This window comes from Labrus mixtus, chromosome 5 (assembly GCF_963584025.1).
Source record: "Labrus mixtus chromosome 5, fLabMix1.1, whole genome shotgun sequence".
Classification (NCBI taxonomy): domain Eukaryota; kingdom Metazoa; phylum Chordata; class Actinopteri; order Labriformes; family Labridae; genus Labrus; species Labrus mixtus.
Window position 1 is genome coordinate 23816731 of NC_083616.1, and position 18294 is coordinate 23835024.

General features: G+C 40.1%; 2 protein-coding genes across 9 annotated transcripts; both read right to left on the reverse strand.

Annotated features, from left to right (window-relative positions):
* Positions 1 to 336: 336 nt before the first annotated feature.
* cdc14b (cell division cycle 14B) lies at positions 337 to 14217 on the reverse strand. 8 transcript variants are annotated; one of them, XM_061038739.1, is made up of 16 exons: positions 13951 to 14215; positions 12667 to 12757; positions 11913 to 11988; positions 11313 to 11405; positions 11124 to 11200; positions 10127 to 10193; positions 9891 to 10041; positions 9566 to 9796; positions 9280 to 9418; positions 8650 to 8815; positions 8436 to 8533; positions 3455 to 3502; positions 3241 to 3372; positions 2386 to 2554; positions 1136 to 1201; positions 337 to 1014 (listed from the first exon to the last, which is right to left on the reverse strand). In XM_061038739.1, the coding sequence occupies exons 1-15, from the start codon at positions 14057 to 14059 to the stop codon at positions 1178 to 1180; spliced, it is 1671 nt and encodes a 556-aa protein (XP_060894722.1). In that variant the 5' UTR covers positions 14060 to 14215; the 3' UTR covers positions 337 to 1014; positions 1136 to 1177. The 8 variants fall into 8 exon arrangements, 6 of the variants coding, with proteins under 6 accessions (XP_060894722.1, XP_060894724.1, XP_060894725.1 ...); XM_061038741.1 differs by lacking the exon at positions 13951 to 14215 and adding an exon at positions 12896 to 13117; XM_061038742.1 differs by lacking the exon at positions 2386 to 2554 and having other exon boundaries at positions 13951 to 14216.
* Positions 14218 to 14542: 325 nt separating this feature from the next.
* On the reverse strand, positions 14543 to 17509 carry prxl2c (peroxiredoxin like 2C). Its single transcript, XM_061038732.1, has 6 exons — positions 17189 to 17509; positions 16822 to 16890; positions 15797 to 15850; positions 15605 to 15710; positions 15369 to 15503; positions 14543 to 15287 (listed from the first exon to the last, which is right to left on the reverse strand). Exons 1-6 carry the CDS (start codon positions 17363 to 17365, stop codon positions 15157 to 15159), a joined length of 672 nt encoding a protein of 223 aa, XP_060894715.1. The 5' UTR covers positions 17366 to 17509; the 3' UTR covers positions 14543 to 15156.
* Positions 17510 to 18294: the final 785 nt, after the last annotated feature.

The following is an 18294-nucleotide window of genomic DNA, read 5'->3' on the forward strand; positions in this document are numbered from 1 at the left end:
TTCTCACCGAAAATAACATGAGAACACCTCCACAGAGAACTTGCACGATACCATCGGTGTGATTGATTTAATTACACAAAGACGACTAAGCTGCTAATAAACAAGAGTTACAAAACAGCCCTGTCGATGCACGTAGCAGCCATATTAGATTTGAACTTTGGGCTACTGAAGATTCTCAGTTTCCAGTCCTGATAACGTATCAGACCGGCAACCCTGAATGTCTGAGTTCAAATGGAACGCAGCATAAAACTATCCAGTTTGAAGAACAGTTTAGTGTCACACAGGTGATCTTGATACCGTCTTAAATGTATGCTTTATCACAGAATAACAACCAGATACATTCTTGAGTACAGTTTTATTTAAAAAGTCTGCTTCTATGTGCTTTGAGCAAATGTCTTTAGTGGATTATGAACATGACTTGACACAGGGCCCCATTAGGACCATTTGACATTTCATAACATGATTAAAACATAGTAAAAAATATTTAAAAAATACAAACTGAGTATATCAAATGTCGACATATTTACAGTCTTGGAATACAGGAGCTGAAAAGTTTCACAAGTAAGAAAAGACAAGCCAAGTACTGGATGTGCACAGTCAAATAAATCTTTAAACTATAGTGATCGTACCATCCTATAATCCAGAGCTGCAGGTGGCTCAAGTTCACATGCCGGTCTTTAACAGTTGCGGTCCACTCTGATGCTTGCTACTGCATGCTTTGATAAGTAGGAACAACAAGGCGATGATTAAAACAGTTACATGATGCTTTGTCAATTAAAGAGTGTACAACCTAAAGTGCCTCGACTAATATAAGTGGTAATTAAACAATTCAGAAATGATTTACTGGTACATGATACATCATGTTGGTTAAAGGCTGCTCCAACATTTTTCTAAATAAATCCATGAAGAGTGGCACAGCTGTATAAGAAGTTGAATTTGATGTTCAATTCCTCCAGATTTGTAGATCCACAGGCTCACCGAAGAATAGGAGCTCTAGCCTTGGGTATGGAGTGACTAAAGATAAAAACACAATGTCAGGATTAATAACAGGGTATTGATTAAATTTCCACAATTCAATGAAATGAAACCGTTTAAATCAAGTAAATGCAACAGAAAGGGAAGTGAAGATAGATACCATAGCCTGGAAAATCGAAGTGAATGCAAAGAGCTGCGAGCTTTACGTCCTTTGGAGACGGTGCGTCTGTTGCGTGTAAGAAATATGAAAGAGAAGGAAACGGAAAGCAGACAAAATGTTACTATTGGCTCCAGTAATGACTGCAGACACGCCCACAGAGTGGAGATGACAGGCCAGAGGCAGAAGACACAGCGAGCAGCAGCAGAGTCCAGAGAAGCTATAGTCAGTCATATTTAGAAACCCTCAGTTCTTAAGAGACCATGCAGGGGAAAGCTAACGAAAGAAGTGGCTCGGAAAACAAATGGTGATGGATTTCCATTCCACCATCGCACGCAATTAGGCTCAGATTTATAGCATGTTAGTTCTGGAGAATGTTAGACAGGTTAATACAAGTTGGCTGGGTTGCATCATCAGGACTTCTTGAGGATTGCAAACTACCATTTTAGCTAAGAACATTTTAAATTAACTATGTTGGGTGATTAAAGGTCACATATTATGAAAAATACACTTAAGCATGTTTTTCTAACACCAATATGTGTCGCTAGTCTGTCTCCAATTATGACAAAGTCCATCCTCCGTCTTTTGCCTCCGTCACTTTTCAGAAAATGTGTGCTCAAACTGGCCGTTTGGAGTTTTTCCCTTCATGACATCACAAAGGGCAGTAACCCCTCCACCCTGGCTCTTCCGGAGAGGGGGCGTGGTCAGACACAGCTCATTTACATTTAAAGCTACAGACACAGAAACAGCCTGTTCTGAACAGGGCTGAAATAGAGGGGTTTTACGCCCCTTAACCTTTAATACACTGCCCTTCAACCATGTCACAAAGTACTCAAGTGCTAAATCCTAATGGTTTAAAATGTGATTTAAATTGAATCATTCCAGTTCATTACTTTTTAAAACATGATTTAAGGTAATTTGTCCATAAGCCAAAATTTAAATTGTTAAACATTTGATCCATGTTGATGCATCCCAGTCTAATAAAGTGTGTCGAGTGTAAAAGAAAGAGAAAGAAGAGTGCTGAGCCTCTGGACGTTGACTGGATATACACAGGCACCAATGAAATTATTTTTAACACTGATTTGATTATTCTTAATGCTGACAAAACTTAAGGGAAACCATTAAAATATTGACTTTCCTTGTTTGGACAGCATAGAGAACATCTCCTCTCAGTTTAAAAAAAAATGTTTCTTTTTGTGTGCACATGCAGCTCCAGTCTCCATATGGCTCAGAGTGAGTCTGAGGGAGCTTGCCTGCAGGTGGACCTGTGCCATGTTTAAGTTGATGAGAGGGCTTGTGTTGGCTGTGGCACTGGCTGTGTCTCTATGGCTGCCACATGGCTCACAACACATTGGATCCCTGTCGCCAGCCACTACATGCAAGTTTCCTAGAGACCTGACCAGTCTGCTGTGGCACAGGGAGCTGGCAGAGAGAAGGGAAGCTGTTAATTAACTCCACAAGGATCCATGAGTGGCTATAGCCTCTTGGTTGCTGTCAACTGTGTCATCTCCACATTAAAACACGAGTCCACATATTGCTTTAACACAACAAGGTTCCATAATGATAGATGTCACAATTGCAAATGCATGGAATAAGGATGAGCGTGATAATAAGTTAACTTAACCATCAAACGTTGTGTTTACCAGGTATGCTTACACACACAAGGAATTTGACTTAAGTGAACTGTGCTCTCTATGTACGAAAAGGACAACATTAAGTATCAACAATAAACACAACATAAGCAAAGACTAACAAGACTAAATGAGACAACAGTGCAGTGGTGGCTAGTGCAAAACTTCTGAGATAAACATGACAATATATGGATTAACAGATGGATTAATATAAATGAGGTAGAGAGTTTATACAATATTTATATTAGGCAGTGTGCATAGATTGATACCAGAGGAGGATAGTAATACAGAATCAGAACCTTGAACATGACAATTTAAAACTAGTTACTAGTATTTTGTTTAACGTGGGGCTGCAATGTCCCCTGATGTTGAGAAAAAGGCATCTGAAATCTATTTGGGTGAACATGATTGCCCCCCTTTTATATCCGCCTAATCATTCAGTGAATGTGTCTGTCAGAGTCAAATCCAACAACTGACCTTCCTCCTACTCCTCTGGCTGGCAGGGAGGTTCTGCTCCTCTTCCTGCTGTCTGAGTGGTCAGAGAGAGCCAGAGGGGTGATGCCGGCATTGCAGCCCTGAACGCTGGCCTGCAGGATGGCCGTGCTGCAACTGAAACACAGCATCAGTTAGTCACAATCATGTGCAACGTCAGAGTTTAAGTAGAAATGTGGTGTGACACAGGCATATTTACCTCAGGGACTGAGAAGACGACCTGGTGTGAATTTTATTCTCTTCTTGTCTATGAAACACAAAGAATGTGACGGTGAAATATGTGCTGGAACTGTACAGAATGAGAGATCTGCAGAGAGCTGACAGGACAGAGTGGAGGCAGAGATGTATGGAGATGGGCTATTTATTTCTCGTAGTGTTAGTCTTGTGCACAGATTATTGCAGCGTCAGCAGACGGGTAGGATTAGTTAATTGCCAGATAAAGCCACAGGGTGGCACTAAATGTAAACAGGATTATATTAGCTTTTACATAAGATTATCTTTTACATCGAAAAAGGGAGCAACAGTCTGGCACTGTTACATTTTGACAGTCACAACCACAATAACAAGCAAAGAACAGTGTTCAAAGATGACATGATGGTGGGAACAGAAAGACAAATCAGTGTACACACTAGACAACATGGGTACATGGACAAGGTAGGAGTCTGTTTTTGGCTGGCTCTTCTCATCAGCTTAAAGTTGACTGTGCTTACAGAAAGGACAAAATACCAAGATTTGATGTTTGAAGAGATTTCTGATTAGGGTTGGGGATTGAAAAAAAAAAAGAGACTGGGGGCTCACTTACAGCATTCTCAGTTAGAGCTCCAGAAGGGGGGCAGGACAGGTTTTTGGGGGGGCTGACGGGCGGTAGAGCTCATTGAAATCCTAACCCGTCTATACAGAAATGCAGGATGGAAGAAGGGAAGCCATACACAATCCACCACAGGGCAAGGCTACACAGGGAGGAGAGCAGCATGGCTACCAGCCATCTGAAAGGAGGACAAATCCAAACAACAAGAGCAAACGGAAAAAAAGGGGGAACTAGAAAGAAGAGACAAGAGACATCCAGGCAGGACACAAAGCCTCTGATGTTCTGCTTTTCCACTGGGACTGGATTAGATGAAATACCTTTCAGAGAGTGCCAGTCAGCAGGTTTTTGTCCTTCACTGGCTCTGATGTGTTAGCACTTTGCTCTATACTTAGAGCCCGACTGATGTGGGACTTTTGAAGTGTGTATTTAGTTATGAGAGTTAAAAAGGGGCCTAAAATATACAAGCTCATATTCCATTTTTACACCAAATGTAGAGAAAATGATGATAAAGAATATAGTGCACAGTGTGGCAGGTGTTCTTATGGCTGGCAAAAAACTGATGGCTGATAACTAAAGTAGAAATAGGATGGCATTGCATGATCAATACTTATAGTTACTGGAGTCGACCGATTCATCGGCCGGCCGATAATATCAGTCGATAATAGCAAATCACGTGACTATTGATATCAGCTTGTTTTTATCTTGGATATAACTAGGTTTATTCAATTTAAGTGTATCATTAATTTTTAGACATTACGTTTGTATAATTGTTCATTTCTAAGTAAAAATTGTATTTTGTTGTTATTCTGGCCAATAAAGGCTTTCTTTCAACTGTAAAAAATAAATAAAGATTTAAAATCTAAGAAAGATATCGGCCAATATATTGGTATCGGCATTTTTACTCCCAATATCGGTATTGGCCCCAAAAATCCCATATACGTCGAGCCCTAATATTTTCTGAAATTATAATAAGAAATACCCTAATAAATGAACGCAATATTGTAAAATAAACTGTATTTATTTGTCACACAGAAAATGACCACCCCCTTTTGATATAAAATAAACCTATATAAACAGTTTATGGTCTGTATAACTGCCAAAACATGAATCATAGCTGTATATGTGGTGAGTGGTTGATACAAGCCAGCCAATTGTAATCAAGCTCTAATATTAGGTTCACAAATAACGTAAAAGACTTCAAATATTTTGTAAGTAACCTGAGCTCAGATGGTATTTGTGTCCTGATCCAGTCACAGAAAGCAATGGAAAAACAAACGGCAATTGACAATGAACCCCTGGCCAACATTAACAACATGTTAGACACAAACAACGATCAAACACAGAGGCATGTCCATGCGAGCATGTCAATGTGAAAGGGTTTCATGCCTGTTGCCATGCATGAAAAGGCAGAAAAAGATGAAGGTGAACTTTTCCTCCTACGTAATCCAACCTGAAAGTCAACATGCGCAACATCTGTATTACAAACTAAAACAAACAGTGTTGCCAGATGGTGAAGTTCAGCTGCTAGTTGAACGTTTGTTATAGCAATGCATTAACTGATAAGGCTTCAGATGCAGCTGAATCTCCTTTCTGCCTAAACTCTCTCATGAGAACAAGAAGAACCCATTTTCATCCCAAAAGCCTCACAGAAGCTCACATATGATGTTTTAGAATCCTTTTGTTGCAGTCCAGATTAGGGTTATCACAATACCAAAGTTTTGAACTTAAATAGGATACCAGCAAAATCTAACTATATGGATTCCAGTTTTAATACAACAGTAAAAAAAATAGAAGCCCTAGGCGCCCAGTATTGGGAAAGTTCTTGATTTTAAGTTACCCAAAAAAATGCAAGCAAACTCCTGCACACTGTCTTAATTATACAAATACATTGGCAACGTTTCTGAACCTCTCTACGTTTGTTATGGGAAACATTAATGTAACGTTTGCATCATCTGCTGCTCGCTCTCTTTCACGTGAGGCAGCTTCGAGTTAAAATATGACTCAAGTCAATTTTTTTTATTACAACTTTGATAATTTTTTGATACTATTGACCATAAAATAACTGAGATTGTATAATTTTAAAACACAGTATCAAAGGGTAACAAGTTTTGGTCAAGATATTGATTGATCTAATATCCAAACAATACTCTTTAAAGCTGCTAATTAAACTAATAAAAACATCTCAGTCAGAGATCAGTCTTACATTTAAGCACAATTGGCAAAAGTGGTCGAGCAGGCAAGATCAAAACCAGGTTCAAAGTTTCTCTAACTTATTTTACACGTGCAAAATCATTAGTGCAAGCCAAGCACTAAAACATAAAATTCAACTAACCAGCTCTCACATGAAACTGTGATTAGTTGAATATTTGTTGCTCTTTTTTTCACATGTGCAGGAGGCGTCACTGTAAGTCAGAGGATATCTCAGGTAAGCCTCGATATCCAAGCAGAACAGCTCAGTGAGGCCACGAGAGGCAGATAATGAAGGGCGTGTCGAATGTACTGCATCCATTAAATGCATATCCACTTCACACCAGAGTCATCCAAGGGAAGAAATAAAGAAAGAAAACAAAACAAATCAAGTCAGCCATACCATTCTCTGGCATAGCAACCATTATCTACAGGAAGAGGATGTCAGCTAGAAAAGGAAGTGATGTGCACTTACCTCCATCATACAAAACCTCACATCCTCTCCCACTCTCTCTCTCTCTCTCTCTCTGCCTTTTCTGCTATCTTTTGAACGGCAGGCAACACATCGGCCACACCGTGCCCATGAGGCTGCAGCAGAACGCTACCACCTGCCTGACATGGGACAACAAAAGCCAAAGCCATATGGGTACATTTGGCAGAGGCCGGTCGACCATCCTCAGCCATGCTGACACATGGGCACTAAGGCGGTGGACTTTCTAAGTGTAGGGAACAACAGGGCTCAAATGAGATCTGAGATTAAAAAAACAACACAGAAGCAAAAAGATTGGGTTAATCCCGTGTTTCGGTTGTCTGGCTGTACTCTAATGCTTGTTCCATACAAAAATATACTTCAAATAAAATCTCAACTTGAATGATTGATTGTGTTTGCAGCAGGGTTCCCCAATTTATATTACTGGCAACTGAATTAGACTTTGAGTGTTGCCGATGAAGGCTAGTCAGGTTTTTTTCTGCAACACTTCTTTAAGATAGATGGGTTTGACGTTAGAATATGCTTGCCAAAGAAATTGTGTAATTTCCTCTAATGTGTGTATCCATTCATTTACATGCTTCAACATTATTGATGCATCAGTTCTGAGTTTTGAAAACTATGGTCCCTTATTTATTTATTTTTAAACATAGCTATCCTTGAATAATGTTTAACTCTTGTCACATCATTGGGTAGTAATCCCTAGACTGCATTTATTCACAGTCCAGAATTAACTCTGTGCAAGCCTACATGATGTGCTATGGGAATTGTAGTCTTCCAACTATTAGAGACTCATGTGCACAGTTGTGGGCCTATGATTTATGTCAAGCTCAAAACATGCTGATCTAATTTGTTTACTAAATGTTTCACGTATCCACTGTGAAGACTTTTATTGAATGAACGACTGACCCGTTTATTTCGAGGTCATTGTGACAGGATGCTCTGGTGACTAGCACACTCTACATTCATTTGGCCTTTTTATCCTAACCCCCTCAACTGCCGTGTTACTGAACTGCAAATGTAGATATAACAAATTCTGCAGGGATGAATTTATGATGAGTTTATCTTATACTTCCACATCCTTGTGCCTTTATACATCCAGCCCAAAACAACAACAAATTTGTAGGAAGATTGTGTCCGATAACTCTGCTCCAGTACTCCAAACAACTTAGCCACCCACTCCTTGTCTCGGTATTGACCTTCCTTTGCTCATTGTGCATTCTCATAATCCCCGTTTACAGGAAAAACTGGATGAAAACTTATCCTACTAAAAAGAAGTTTACATTAAAAAGCCCAGAGGAAACAAAAGAGTGGTAAAGATATTACAGGACTGCTGCCTGGTGCATAAACTCAGAGATAAGGTATGATATTAGGATGAAATTGCCAAAGTATTTGTAAAAGAAAGCAGCACTTATAGATTAGCCATGACTAAAACCTGACACAGAAACAAAGCTGACTACTCTGAGCAAACACGGATAAAGCAGAGGCTCATCTCATGAAACTGATAAAGTGTCTTAAATAAATCAGACAAAAGTCATGTCCTGACCACAATGATCACAACATTTTTCAAATCACAACTCGTTTATGATTTGAAAACAGTATGTTATTATAATGTGTGTAATGAGCCACATTTTACAGAGGAGCTAGAACACGTTGGTGATTCTCATGATGAGACTAGCAGGCGGCTCCGGTACTTACGACAGTGAACCTGAGGACGATCTGGACTGCCTCTTGCTCTTCAGCGCTCGCAGCTTATCACCCTGTGTTAGACCGTTTCTCTCGTCTTCATCGTTGTACTGTGAAGAAAACCAACACAGAGCGATGAAAGGTGGAGATCTGAGGAGCACTCTCACGAATCGTGCAGCAAATTCTGTACTTGAACAACAGGACAGGTTTTATTTTAAACACTCACCAGCTCCATGTCTTCCTTCTTGGATGCTCGGTTCTTGTTGCTCCCGTTGATGGTGATGTCGTCCACTCCGGACAGGATCCTGGTCACGGCCATCTTGCCATTCTCCCGTTCGTTTAGCATCTTCTCCCGGAAAACATCTCCCTCTGCCCACAGGCTGTTCTGTTTTCTGATGTACAACATTTTGACGGAACACAAACTGTTATTATTGAAACATCTCGGCAGATCGGTGCTCAAATGACGATTTTGAACCAACATTCCTGCAATTTAATGATCTGTTTTTAAACACACTGAAGCCCTGTTTGTTTATCTACTAACTAAAGTGATGGTTTATATACGACATCATGCATAATGTCTCTTTTCTTACAGGTCTTGTAAAAGTAATGACACATATTATTGCACCAATGAAAATTTAGCATCATTTAAATATTTCTGACAGCAAATGCGACCTGCTGCCAGCCAGCCCCGTCAATCATATCAAAATCAAATCACATCCACATTTGAAGCTCAGATGAAGCAGATTAGCTGTGTTTCATAACTTTGACTGCTGTCATGGCTTTTAAAAAAAACAATCATTTAGAAATACTTTAAAATCAGTTATACTTGGGGATTTTTGCTGCAGTGAACACTTACGCTTCAACAAAGTTCTGCTGAGGTCCAATGACCGACCCTGGTCTGCAGATCCGTATCCAAGCAATGACCTCTGCAGCTGTCATGCGGTAATGTTTCATCATGTAGCAGCCGATCAGAGTGCCAGTCCTCCCAAGGCCCGCTAAAAAAGAAAAAAAAAAGAAGATATATTGCAATAAACAGGATTTTTTTTTTTTAGTTCAATTTCATCAATCACAATAAACCAAAATAGATTAAACCAATGACGTCCCTTGCAGCGTGAATGTGGCTCGTGGCTCAGAACTCTTACCTTTGCAGTGGACAGCGATGGCTCCTTCTGCGTTCTCACAGATGTTGAGGAACTTCCTGACGATGGAGTCGTTTGGCGTACTCCCGTCCACAAAGAACAGATCGTGATGCTCAAAGCCAGACTCCGTGAACCGCCTGGCATCGTACATCTTCTTGTTGAGTCTGATGACGGCTGTGATGTTGTGATTCCTGAAGTATGGGATGTAAGCCTCGGGAGCGTGCAAAGGATAGCCTGAGGTAAGAGTGAAAACAGCCTTTGTGAATGTAGTAGTTTAAAAAAAAAAAGAGGTACTGGTAAGATTTTTAGACATGTGCATATCACTAACCGTTCTCTATTTTGCTTTTCGGATGAGGCCCACTGAATGCAAGGAACTTTCCTGGAATGATCCAGTTGAAGTCTCCATTTTCAGCCCTCTCGTAGTGCTCGTATTCCTCCACATCAAAGTTAGTGAAGTCGAGCCAGCTGTACTGCAGAGCCTGGTAGATGTTTGACAGGGAGTTCATTTCATTAGGTGACATGACCCAGCAGAAATACAAATAAATAAAGCTTGTATTTACGTACCTTGTGAACAGCACGGAGGCAATCCAGGATGTTCAGATTGTACATGCAGGTTCCAAACGAAGCATCTCTGAAACATAAGACACACCGACGGTCATTATTGGCAAAACCAACAGAGGATCACAGTTTTACTAACAACATTTGTCTGTAGGGGGGGAAACTGATATCTCACATACACACTGCTGTTTTGCACCCATCTCTGTCCAACTATCATCGCAACACTTGTTCACTATTTTAGAGTAAAAACAAAAACTTAATAGGATGCAGGGACCCTGAGCCTCCTGGCTCAGCTGCCCCTGTACAGCTTTTCTAATGTTGTGTAAAAAAAACATTGAGAGTTTTAAATGAAATTCTTTGCAGCGTTTTAGAAAATGCAAATAGTTTTACACATTTTTTTCTTTTTTCAAACAAATGCTCTTCAATAGAAAATTATAAATATTTGACTGTAAACTTGTCTCACACTATCCTAGAAGAAATTGATGCACTCATTAGAGCCCTCAAAGGCAGGATGAATTATAATTTATAGATTTATTTAAATACGCAAAGACTTGTGATACTCTGCAGAGTAACCAAAGTATTGTCTGGGATCATTTTCATATTTCTATATGGCTGTAAAATCCAGATGAATCCAGATTGATTTGTTTTCGACATGTTTGTGAAGATTAAACAGACCAGTTTCCTCTGTGAGTGATTGTAACTGGTAATTTACTTGGCAGTATGCATCCAGCAGAATAATGCATTTAAAATTAAGACAATGTAGCAGATAAACTTGATATCTTGCCTCTAAAATTCGAACAAAGTCAGTAGCCTAGTGCTTAGTGTGCGTACCCCATGTATGGAGGCTATATTCATTGAAGGCCCCGGTTTCAAGTCTGAAATGTGGCTCCTTTCCTGCATGCCATCTCTCTCTCTCTCTCTCTCTCTCTCTCTCTATCCACTCCATCTCCCCATTGAAGGCATAAACAGCCCAAAAATAAATCTAACAAGAGTGGACTATTACCTGAATGGAATATATGTTGAATTCCTTGACACCAGCAGGCTGTAGGCATCCTCTGGCGACATGTTGAGATGCATTACCTTTAAACACAAACATCTCATTAGACAGAGCCTCTTGTTTTACATGCAGATTTAATTACATTAGATTTAATTACATTAGGTTTAATTACAATTAGGTTTATGCACAACTTACTGCATATGAGCCGATTAGGTAGGCAGCATTGGCTTGTTTCTTCTGATCTCCACAGGTATAAAATATAATCTTCTTTCTTGAGAGTGTGATGGACTGTGAGAGACATCAGAGTTGCCAGTTATTCATTTGACTTGTAAAAATGCAGAACGTTACATCGGAAAGACAACAATGTTGAGTCCTTAATGTACAGGTACTTTCACTTATTTAAATTGGAATAAGGACTTTATTCCAAGGTGGCTGAGTAGATGTCGGGTTCAAAGCTACTAAACAGAACTAGTAAACCAAAAACTCAAAGTTTCAGCTAACAACTTCAGCTGCCTAAATTTGTGCCAAAAAGTCTTAAGATGACAGCATGTGCTAAATACAGACACTGCCATGAGAAATAGAAAACAAGATTTCCAGAGTTGAAAAGCCAGGATGATCAGCGACAAAAAGTACACTGTAAAAGCTTGAAACTTTAAATGATTCGCATTTTAATAACTTTAAACAAACGTCATGTTACCTACTTACTAAAGTCATTACTTTGCATTGACTGAACCTGGTTCGGTTTACCATTCTCTTTTACCAGGAAGTGCATTTAGGAGCAGAGGTTGACTTTACCTTGAGCTTCTTTGTCAGCTTGCAACAGAAGCGATAAAACATGGCCAGATTAAGGGGACCAAAGTCCGCATAGAAGCTGAGAGAGAGAGAGAGAGAGAGAGAGGAAAAAAAGAGTGTCAGTGACTATTTATGCATCAGCCGGGGGTCTCTGGGGAAGGTTCACTGGATAAATTCAGCTACATCAGACTGAAACTGTAAAAACACTGACAGAGTAATAACTAAATCTGGAAGCATTTGATGCTGGAGGGGAAGGTCAGAAAAGGACAAAACGCTGCAATGAGCAGATGTCTTTGACTCTAAAAGGTCAGCTACAGTATGTTGTGTCCTGCAGCCCGTTCAAACAGACATGACCCTCTGTACTGTGAAACTGCAACATTGGCTGTAGCGAAGGTGCTCTTTTTAAAATTATTATTATTATGTTTACTTTTACTGTTGTTGTTGTTGTTATCTTGGTTGCTTCCACCAGTAGAAATAACTTTTTGTAATTGTAAAAAGTCTTGCATGTTTTTTAACGTCTGTCTGAATTATGCAATCAAAGTTAGACTCCTTGCATATTTAGATAACATCATGTTTGAGCATGCTACCATCTGCATTGAAGGTCGCTTCATATCTTTAAGATTGCAATGATTGCATAAGCTCCAGGCATTACAGGCCCACTTGCAGTATGTTTTGTGGAACCTCAAGAAGTGCAATATTAAGCAGAGTAATGACGAACACCCTTTAAAAACAAGTATTTTCAAAATGCACAACTTACTTTTCATATGCCAGCTCCTCATCTATGCAGAAACAGTGTCTCTCGGCTGTGTTCTTGATCTTCTGCTTTAGTGTGGCGAAATATAACTGATCTGGAGGAGGGAGGAGGGGGTAGGGCGACAATACAGAGAATCAGTCGCTTGTTTTTGTCATGCATACACATTTCCTTTACCACTTTAACACCTCTTTGACTAGAACTACTTTTAACGTACATTTTTCTTGCATCTTACCTTTGACAAACTCAACACATCTTGACGAAACATCGTCCGCGGTCATCTTTCCCACAGTTTTAAACATGATGTTTAGCAGAGAAACGTACGAGGCTTATTTTCTTCACGAGTCTAAGTGCATACTGAGTAAAACTTACAAAAATAGAGAGTGATACGATTTAAAAAAAAAAAGTGAGTTAAGAGGGGGAAAAAAAATAGTAATTAAGAGTGCTAAAACGGTCCTTAAGGACTGCTTTAGGTCTTCGGGGCAAGAAAGTTGGCACTCGAGGAGGGAAGGAGAGTTTCCAGTGCAAGTACGCACTCTGCTAAAAATGATCTCCACCTAACTCCTCCCCCAGCATTTTCGGCAAGACGCTATTGGCTGTCAGAGAAACAGGGCGCAACGTGATTGGAGGGAGGTCCCGCCCGTCAAGCTTCGCCGCGCCCTTTTCAGTTTAAAGTTCTCTACATAAGACACGTGATAGGCCCCGGGAACGTTGCCCAAGCGGTTGCTAGGACGATCCCTCAGCCAATCAAATCAGTGATTTCCACTCGGACGAACCTCCCTCCCTCAGATTTGAGCTGCGTAGGGACAAGAACCAGGAAAACGACATTAAAAATATGAAAATTAGCCTCGAACGAGGACGAGAGTGGGCTGATGAGGGTATATTATAGATAGATGCTTCACTTTATCTTTTTTTTTATACAAATACGTTTAACCCACTGACAACACATTGAACAAGATGGGGCAAACAAAGCAAAGTTCTGGTGTCATTTTCCTGCTTTTGGGGGAAAAAAAAACATCAAAACAAAACTGATTTGCGAAAAGGTGAAGGTAATTCACCCTGCAAACCCCAGTGCAATAACAGTTGGCCTACATAGCATATTTCTACGGTGTCGCAGTATTAAGACCCAAAAACCCGAAAAAGCACAACACATTCATTGACACTGGTCATGAAAAAAAAAAAAAAAAAAAAAACGCAGTTATGTGCCTGCGCAGCCTTCTGAGGGCTTCTGCGCATATTTTGCAGCTGAGCCAAAAGTTGACAGGGTTCACACACTGCAGACCCACTTACCTGTTATCTCAATGTAAATATCGGAGTTTGGCGCCGCCTCCGAGCTGCTGTGAGTTGCACAGCGCCGTTTCCTCGACTCGGCTCGTCTCCTCTCGCTCTTGCGCTTCATTTTCTCCTCAGGGGCTGCACGGTGCACATTCCTGGACTGCTGCTGCAACAGACCTCCACTGCTTCCCAGTGCTGCGGCTCGTCCCCGTTTTCTTCCCGTGTTATTATGGCATGTCTTTTTCTTCGGCGCTGCTGATGGGTCTTGTGTGTGAGTGTGTGTGTGTGTGTGTGTGTGTGTGTGTGTGTGTGTGTGTGTGTGTGTGTGTGTTGTATATGTGTCTGCCAAGGTACAGTTTGTCTGCTCCAGCCTCTCTGGTGGTGGTGACGTCTATGAGCAGGGGCAGGTTTCTGCTTTCTGAATCCCCTGCATGTGACGTATCAGGATTAGATGTCCAGTGCCCACCCTTCACCATTTAAGCAGCTCTATAGGCCTGGATAATATGATGGGGATGTAGTCCAAAGTGCTGAATAAAGAGATCTTATTGGATGAGCATGCATTACAGGGTTCATGTGGCGAGCACAACAGAAGACAATATAGCAAAAGGAATAGCAATATGTTTATTTACAGTACAATAAACAAGTGCATATTAAAGGAAGGTTTTTGTGACAGCCAATACCTTACATGGAAGTGATTTTAAATGTTCATAAATATAATAACCAAACTGTCTTTTTAATTCAAACACGATAACTGAATTACACAATATATGACATTGTAGCGACTAATAGAAAAGGTAGAAAATGTAAAAAGGAGCTAGACAAATATTGTCTGTATTGCATTCATTCCCCTCTAACACACACAAACACACATCGCTCCTGCTTTCAGAAAATACTCTGTTGAAAAAAATAAGAATCTGACCTCAATGACCACTTACAAGCTCTTTCCAGAGCTTTTCATAGTCTTTCTTATCAACACAAGTTTGCACAGTACTCAGTCAGTCTAGTTATCTTTACTCAAGCTTTCAACTTCAACAGCCAATCGGATGTGATTGTAAGCCTTAGAATAGAAGTGGAAATTAAAACCTTAAGTTAGAATATTTTCCAATATCAAGAATGAACTCCACACTCCACAAAGTCTTGAAAAGAGGACCGGTGTATGCAGAAGCACATGTCTCTGAGAATGATGTGGCATCAAACAACAACTTTCAGGCCACCAGCTGCCTACACATGGATAATACTTGGCTTATCACTGAAGTCCAGAGTCTGTTGAACTCCGGCGAGCTGCAGGAGCCAGTTAATGGGCATGTGGTCCAGGCGGTTTGTATCAAAATGGGCGAAATGAACACGAGAGCCTGCAGAGAGAACAGAGTGTGAGGGAGAAAAAGAGAAAGAAAGGGAATGATGTAGGAGGAGAGAGAAGAAGGGAAGCTTACCTGGACCTGCAATAATGGCTCCTCCCTGCTGATGTAGGTCACCCTGGAGGTCAAATAGAGGGCTGGTCATGGCCCGCCATATACTCTTCATTTGTCCCATCAACAGACCAGACTTCACATGAGGACTAGGGTGGGCTAAGAAACATACACATACATACACACACCTTAAAAACTCTTCAGTGTTTACCTTTTAGAATATGATGAGTTGATGTAAAGTCATACTCTTTGTGCATTACCTGAGTCTGTAAATGTCTCCTCTCTCTTCATGCCCAGCTTTTGATAAATGCACCTCGCTGGGTCCACATACATGTCATGAGGATACCCAGTTAGTGAGCAGAATGACTGGAAGTGATTGAAAACCAAATCAGCACATTACAGGAACAGGTGTCTACGACTAAAAACGATGCATAAAGAATGAAAAACAGTACCTCTATATGAGTGTGAGCAGACTGACCTATTACGACCAGTCTTATATCTGCATCCTGCAACAAGGAAACATGACATTTTGTATCATTAACTGAGTGAGATCACACTTATACAAGCCATTACCAGGGTATTGTCACTGATTTTTGTGTCCAATTAGAAGTAGTGGAAGAAGCATTCAGATGATGACTTCTAGCAAATCTATACCAGACAGTATCCATACTCATAAGAAGTACTTATCTGGCATTTAAACATATTTAGAGGAATGTAATTATTATCAAAATAAACTTAAAGTATTAAAAGTTAAAGTATTCATGATGGGGCACTGGAGGCTGTGGTCCTCGAACTGGACGGCCCAGATTCAAATACGACCTTAGGCCACTCTCTTTCTTTCCCAGATTTCTGACTCTATCCACACTGTACTGTCTAAATAAGGCATAAGAAGAAGCCAAAAAAATAAACATTAAAACGTATTCATGATGCAGAGGAATTGTTGCTGCAGTGTTTCTACAATGGTTGAAATACTTCTGGATGAATTCGACCGCTTTCACCGATCTGTTTGTTTGAATTTCACAATCAAAGCCAAGTTGTTTAAATTAGCATCATTTTAACTCATCTTCACTGTGGTTACCTGTGCGTACCATAACAACACTGTTTACTGCTATGCTAAATGTTTTCGAGTGTTTTTAGTTCATATGGCTCATCAGTGGGATTGATTTCCAACCCATAAATGAACGCCTAATCCATTAGTTTATTAAAACAAAAAAGAACAATTAAACTAGTATGTTACTGAGAAAGTCTTTGTCATTTTCACCAGACAAGGTGTAGACATATGAAATATCTTAATTTGAATAGCTGTCAAAAATATGATGGAGTAAAAAGATATGTAGTGTTGCATAAAAGGAAAGTAGTCGAGGGAAGTAAAATAACTTTAAGATGTGTGCTGCATTCTATAACTGTGAATGAGCAGATATGCTAAATGACATCATAGCCTCCAGTGCAGTCACGTTCCTGTGTCAGGAGGACTTACCTCCAGGGCTTCTCTGGGGATTTTACTCAAATCATCCACATATTCTTTGCAGCTGTAGCACAAAAAATTCTGCAGGGGCACAGAGACAAAACATAGGACGTGAACAATCATGTGCTTTTGTGACAAATTCATTTTCATTTTAAGCTCTTATCTTTCACCTAATTCACATTTAGCACCCTGCCTTCACCTAAAGACACGATCACTTCCGTTCTTCCATTTTCCATCATAGTATGTGGAGCATCTGTCCAACCACTCCGAGCTCACCTGTTGCCTACTTTGGTGAGAGACTAAATCTACTCAAACTTGAGCAACTTGTGATAAGACTCATGATCAGCAAGGTTAAACCAAAGAAAGATTTTTCCCATACCCGGACGAAAATGATCACCGATTTCCTGTCTTGATATAATTTCTTGAACGGAATAGAGACTCCATGTCGGTCGTACAATAAACAGTCTTCCACGTCTTCAATACGAATATCGATGGATGGAGTTTCCTGGTCTTCTTTAGTTACTTGTCGAGTTATTGGTGAAACAGTTTCAGCCATTTTTTCCTCCCCGAGGCTTCCCGAAGTCGCATTGCTATTTTAGGAGGTTGCGTTCAGGGTGGAGGAGCTGGTGGCTGGAAATTCACGCCCATGTGCTGTGTGTGTTTTGTGTCTGTGGAGAGAGAGAGAGAGAGAGAGAGAGAGAGAGAATAGAATAGAATTACTTTATTGATCCCAAACTGGGAAATTGTGGCGTTACAGCAGCAGGTTGTCCAACACACAATATGAGTAAAAAACACAATGTTAGCAAATCTAAACACAATATAATATTAAATACAAAGTAAATAAGTACTAAAATATATAAAAAATAAGAATGTGAATATATACAACCAGGATTTCAGACAGAGAGAGAGAGAGAGAGAGAGAGGCAGGGGGATGCAGAAATGCCACTTTGGGCATCGGATATAAAAAAAAAGGTTGAACTATCTAGCAATTTTTTTTTATTATTTTAATATATTCGTTTAAATTACATTATTTAGTGTACCATAATATTCACCATTTACTTTATCTGCTTACATTTCATGTGCAATATGACTTAATATTTCTGTTTCATTTTCGGTTTGTATTTATTTTGAGAAGACAAATGTTAGAATGTAAAAAAAAATATATATATATATATATATATTAATGCAATTTTTCAAAAACAAAATGTTTGACCATGCACACACAGTACGGTTTCAATTCCTCCCTAAAGGCCCCCCAAACAGCCAGGCAAAGCTCAATATAAGCAACCATTAAACGAATTACGAATCGCCCTCGTCGGCTTCCTTCATTCTGCCCTCTCTGTGCGGAAGTGTTGTCCTCAAGAGCAGCAGAGCCACAGCTGCCACTGTTTTGGATAAACACAACGCTAGTTCAGCAGCAGGGTTTCTTGCGTGCCTTGCCTCTCCTGTCGGGACTTGTCAGCGCTCATCTTGACCGTCTGAGCA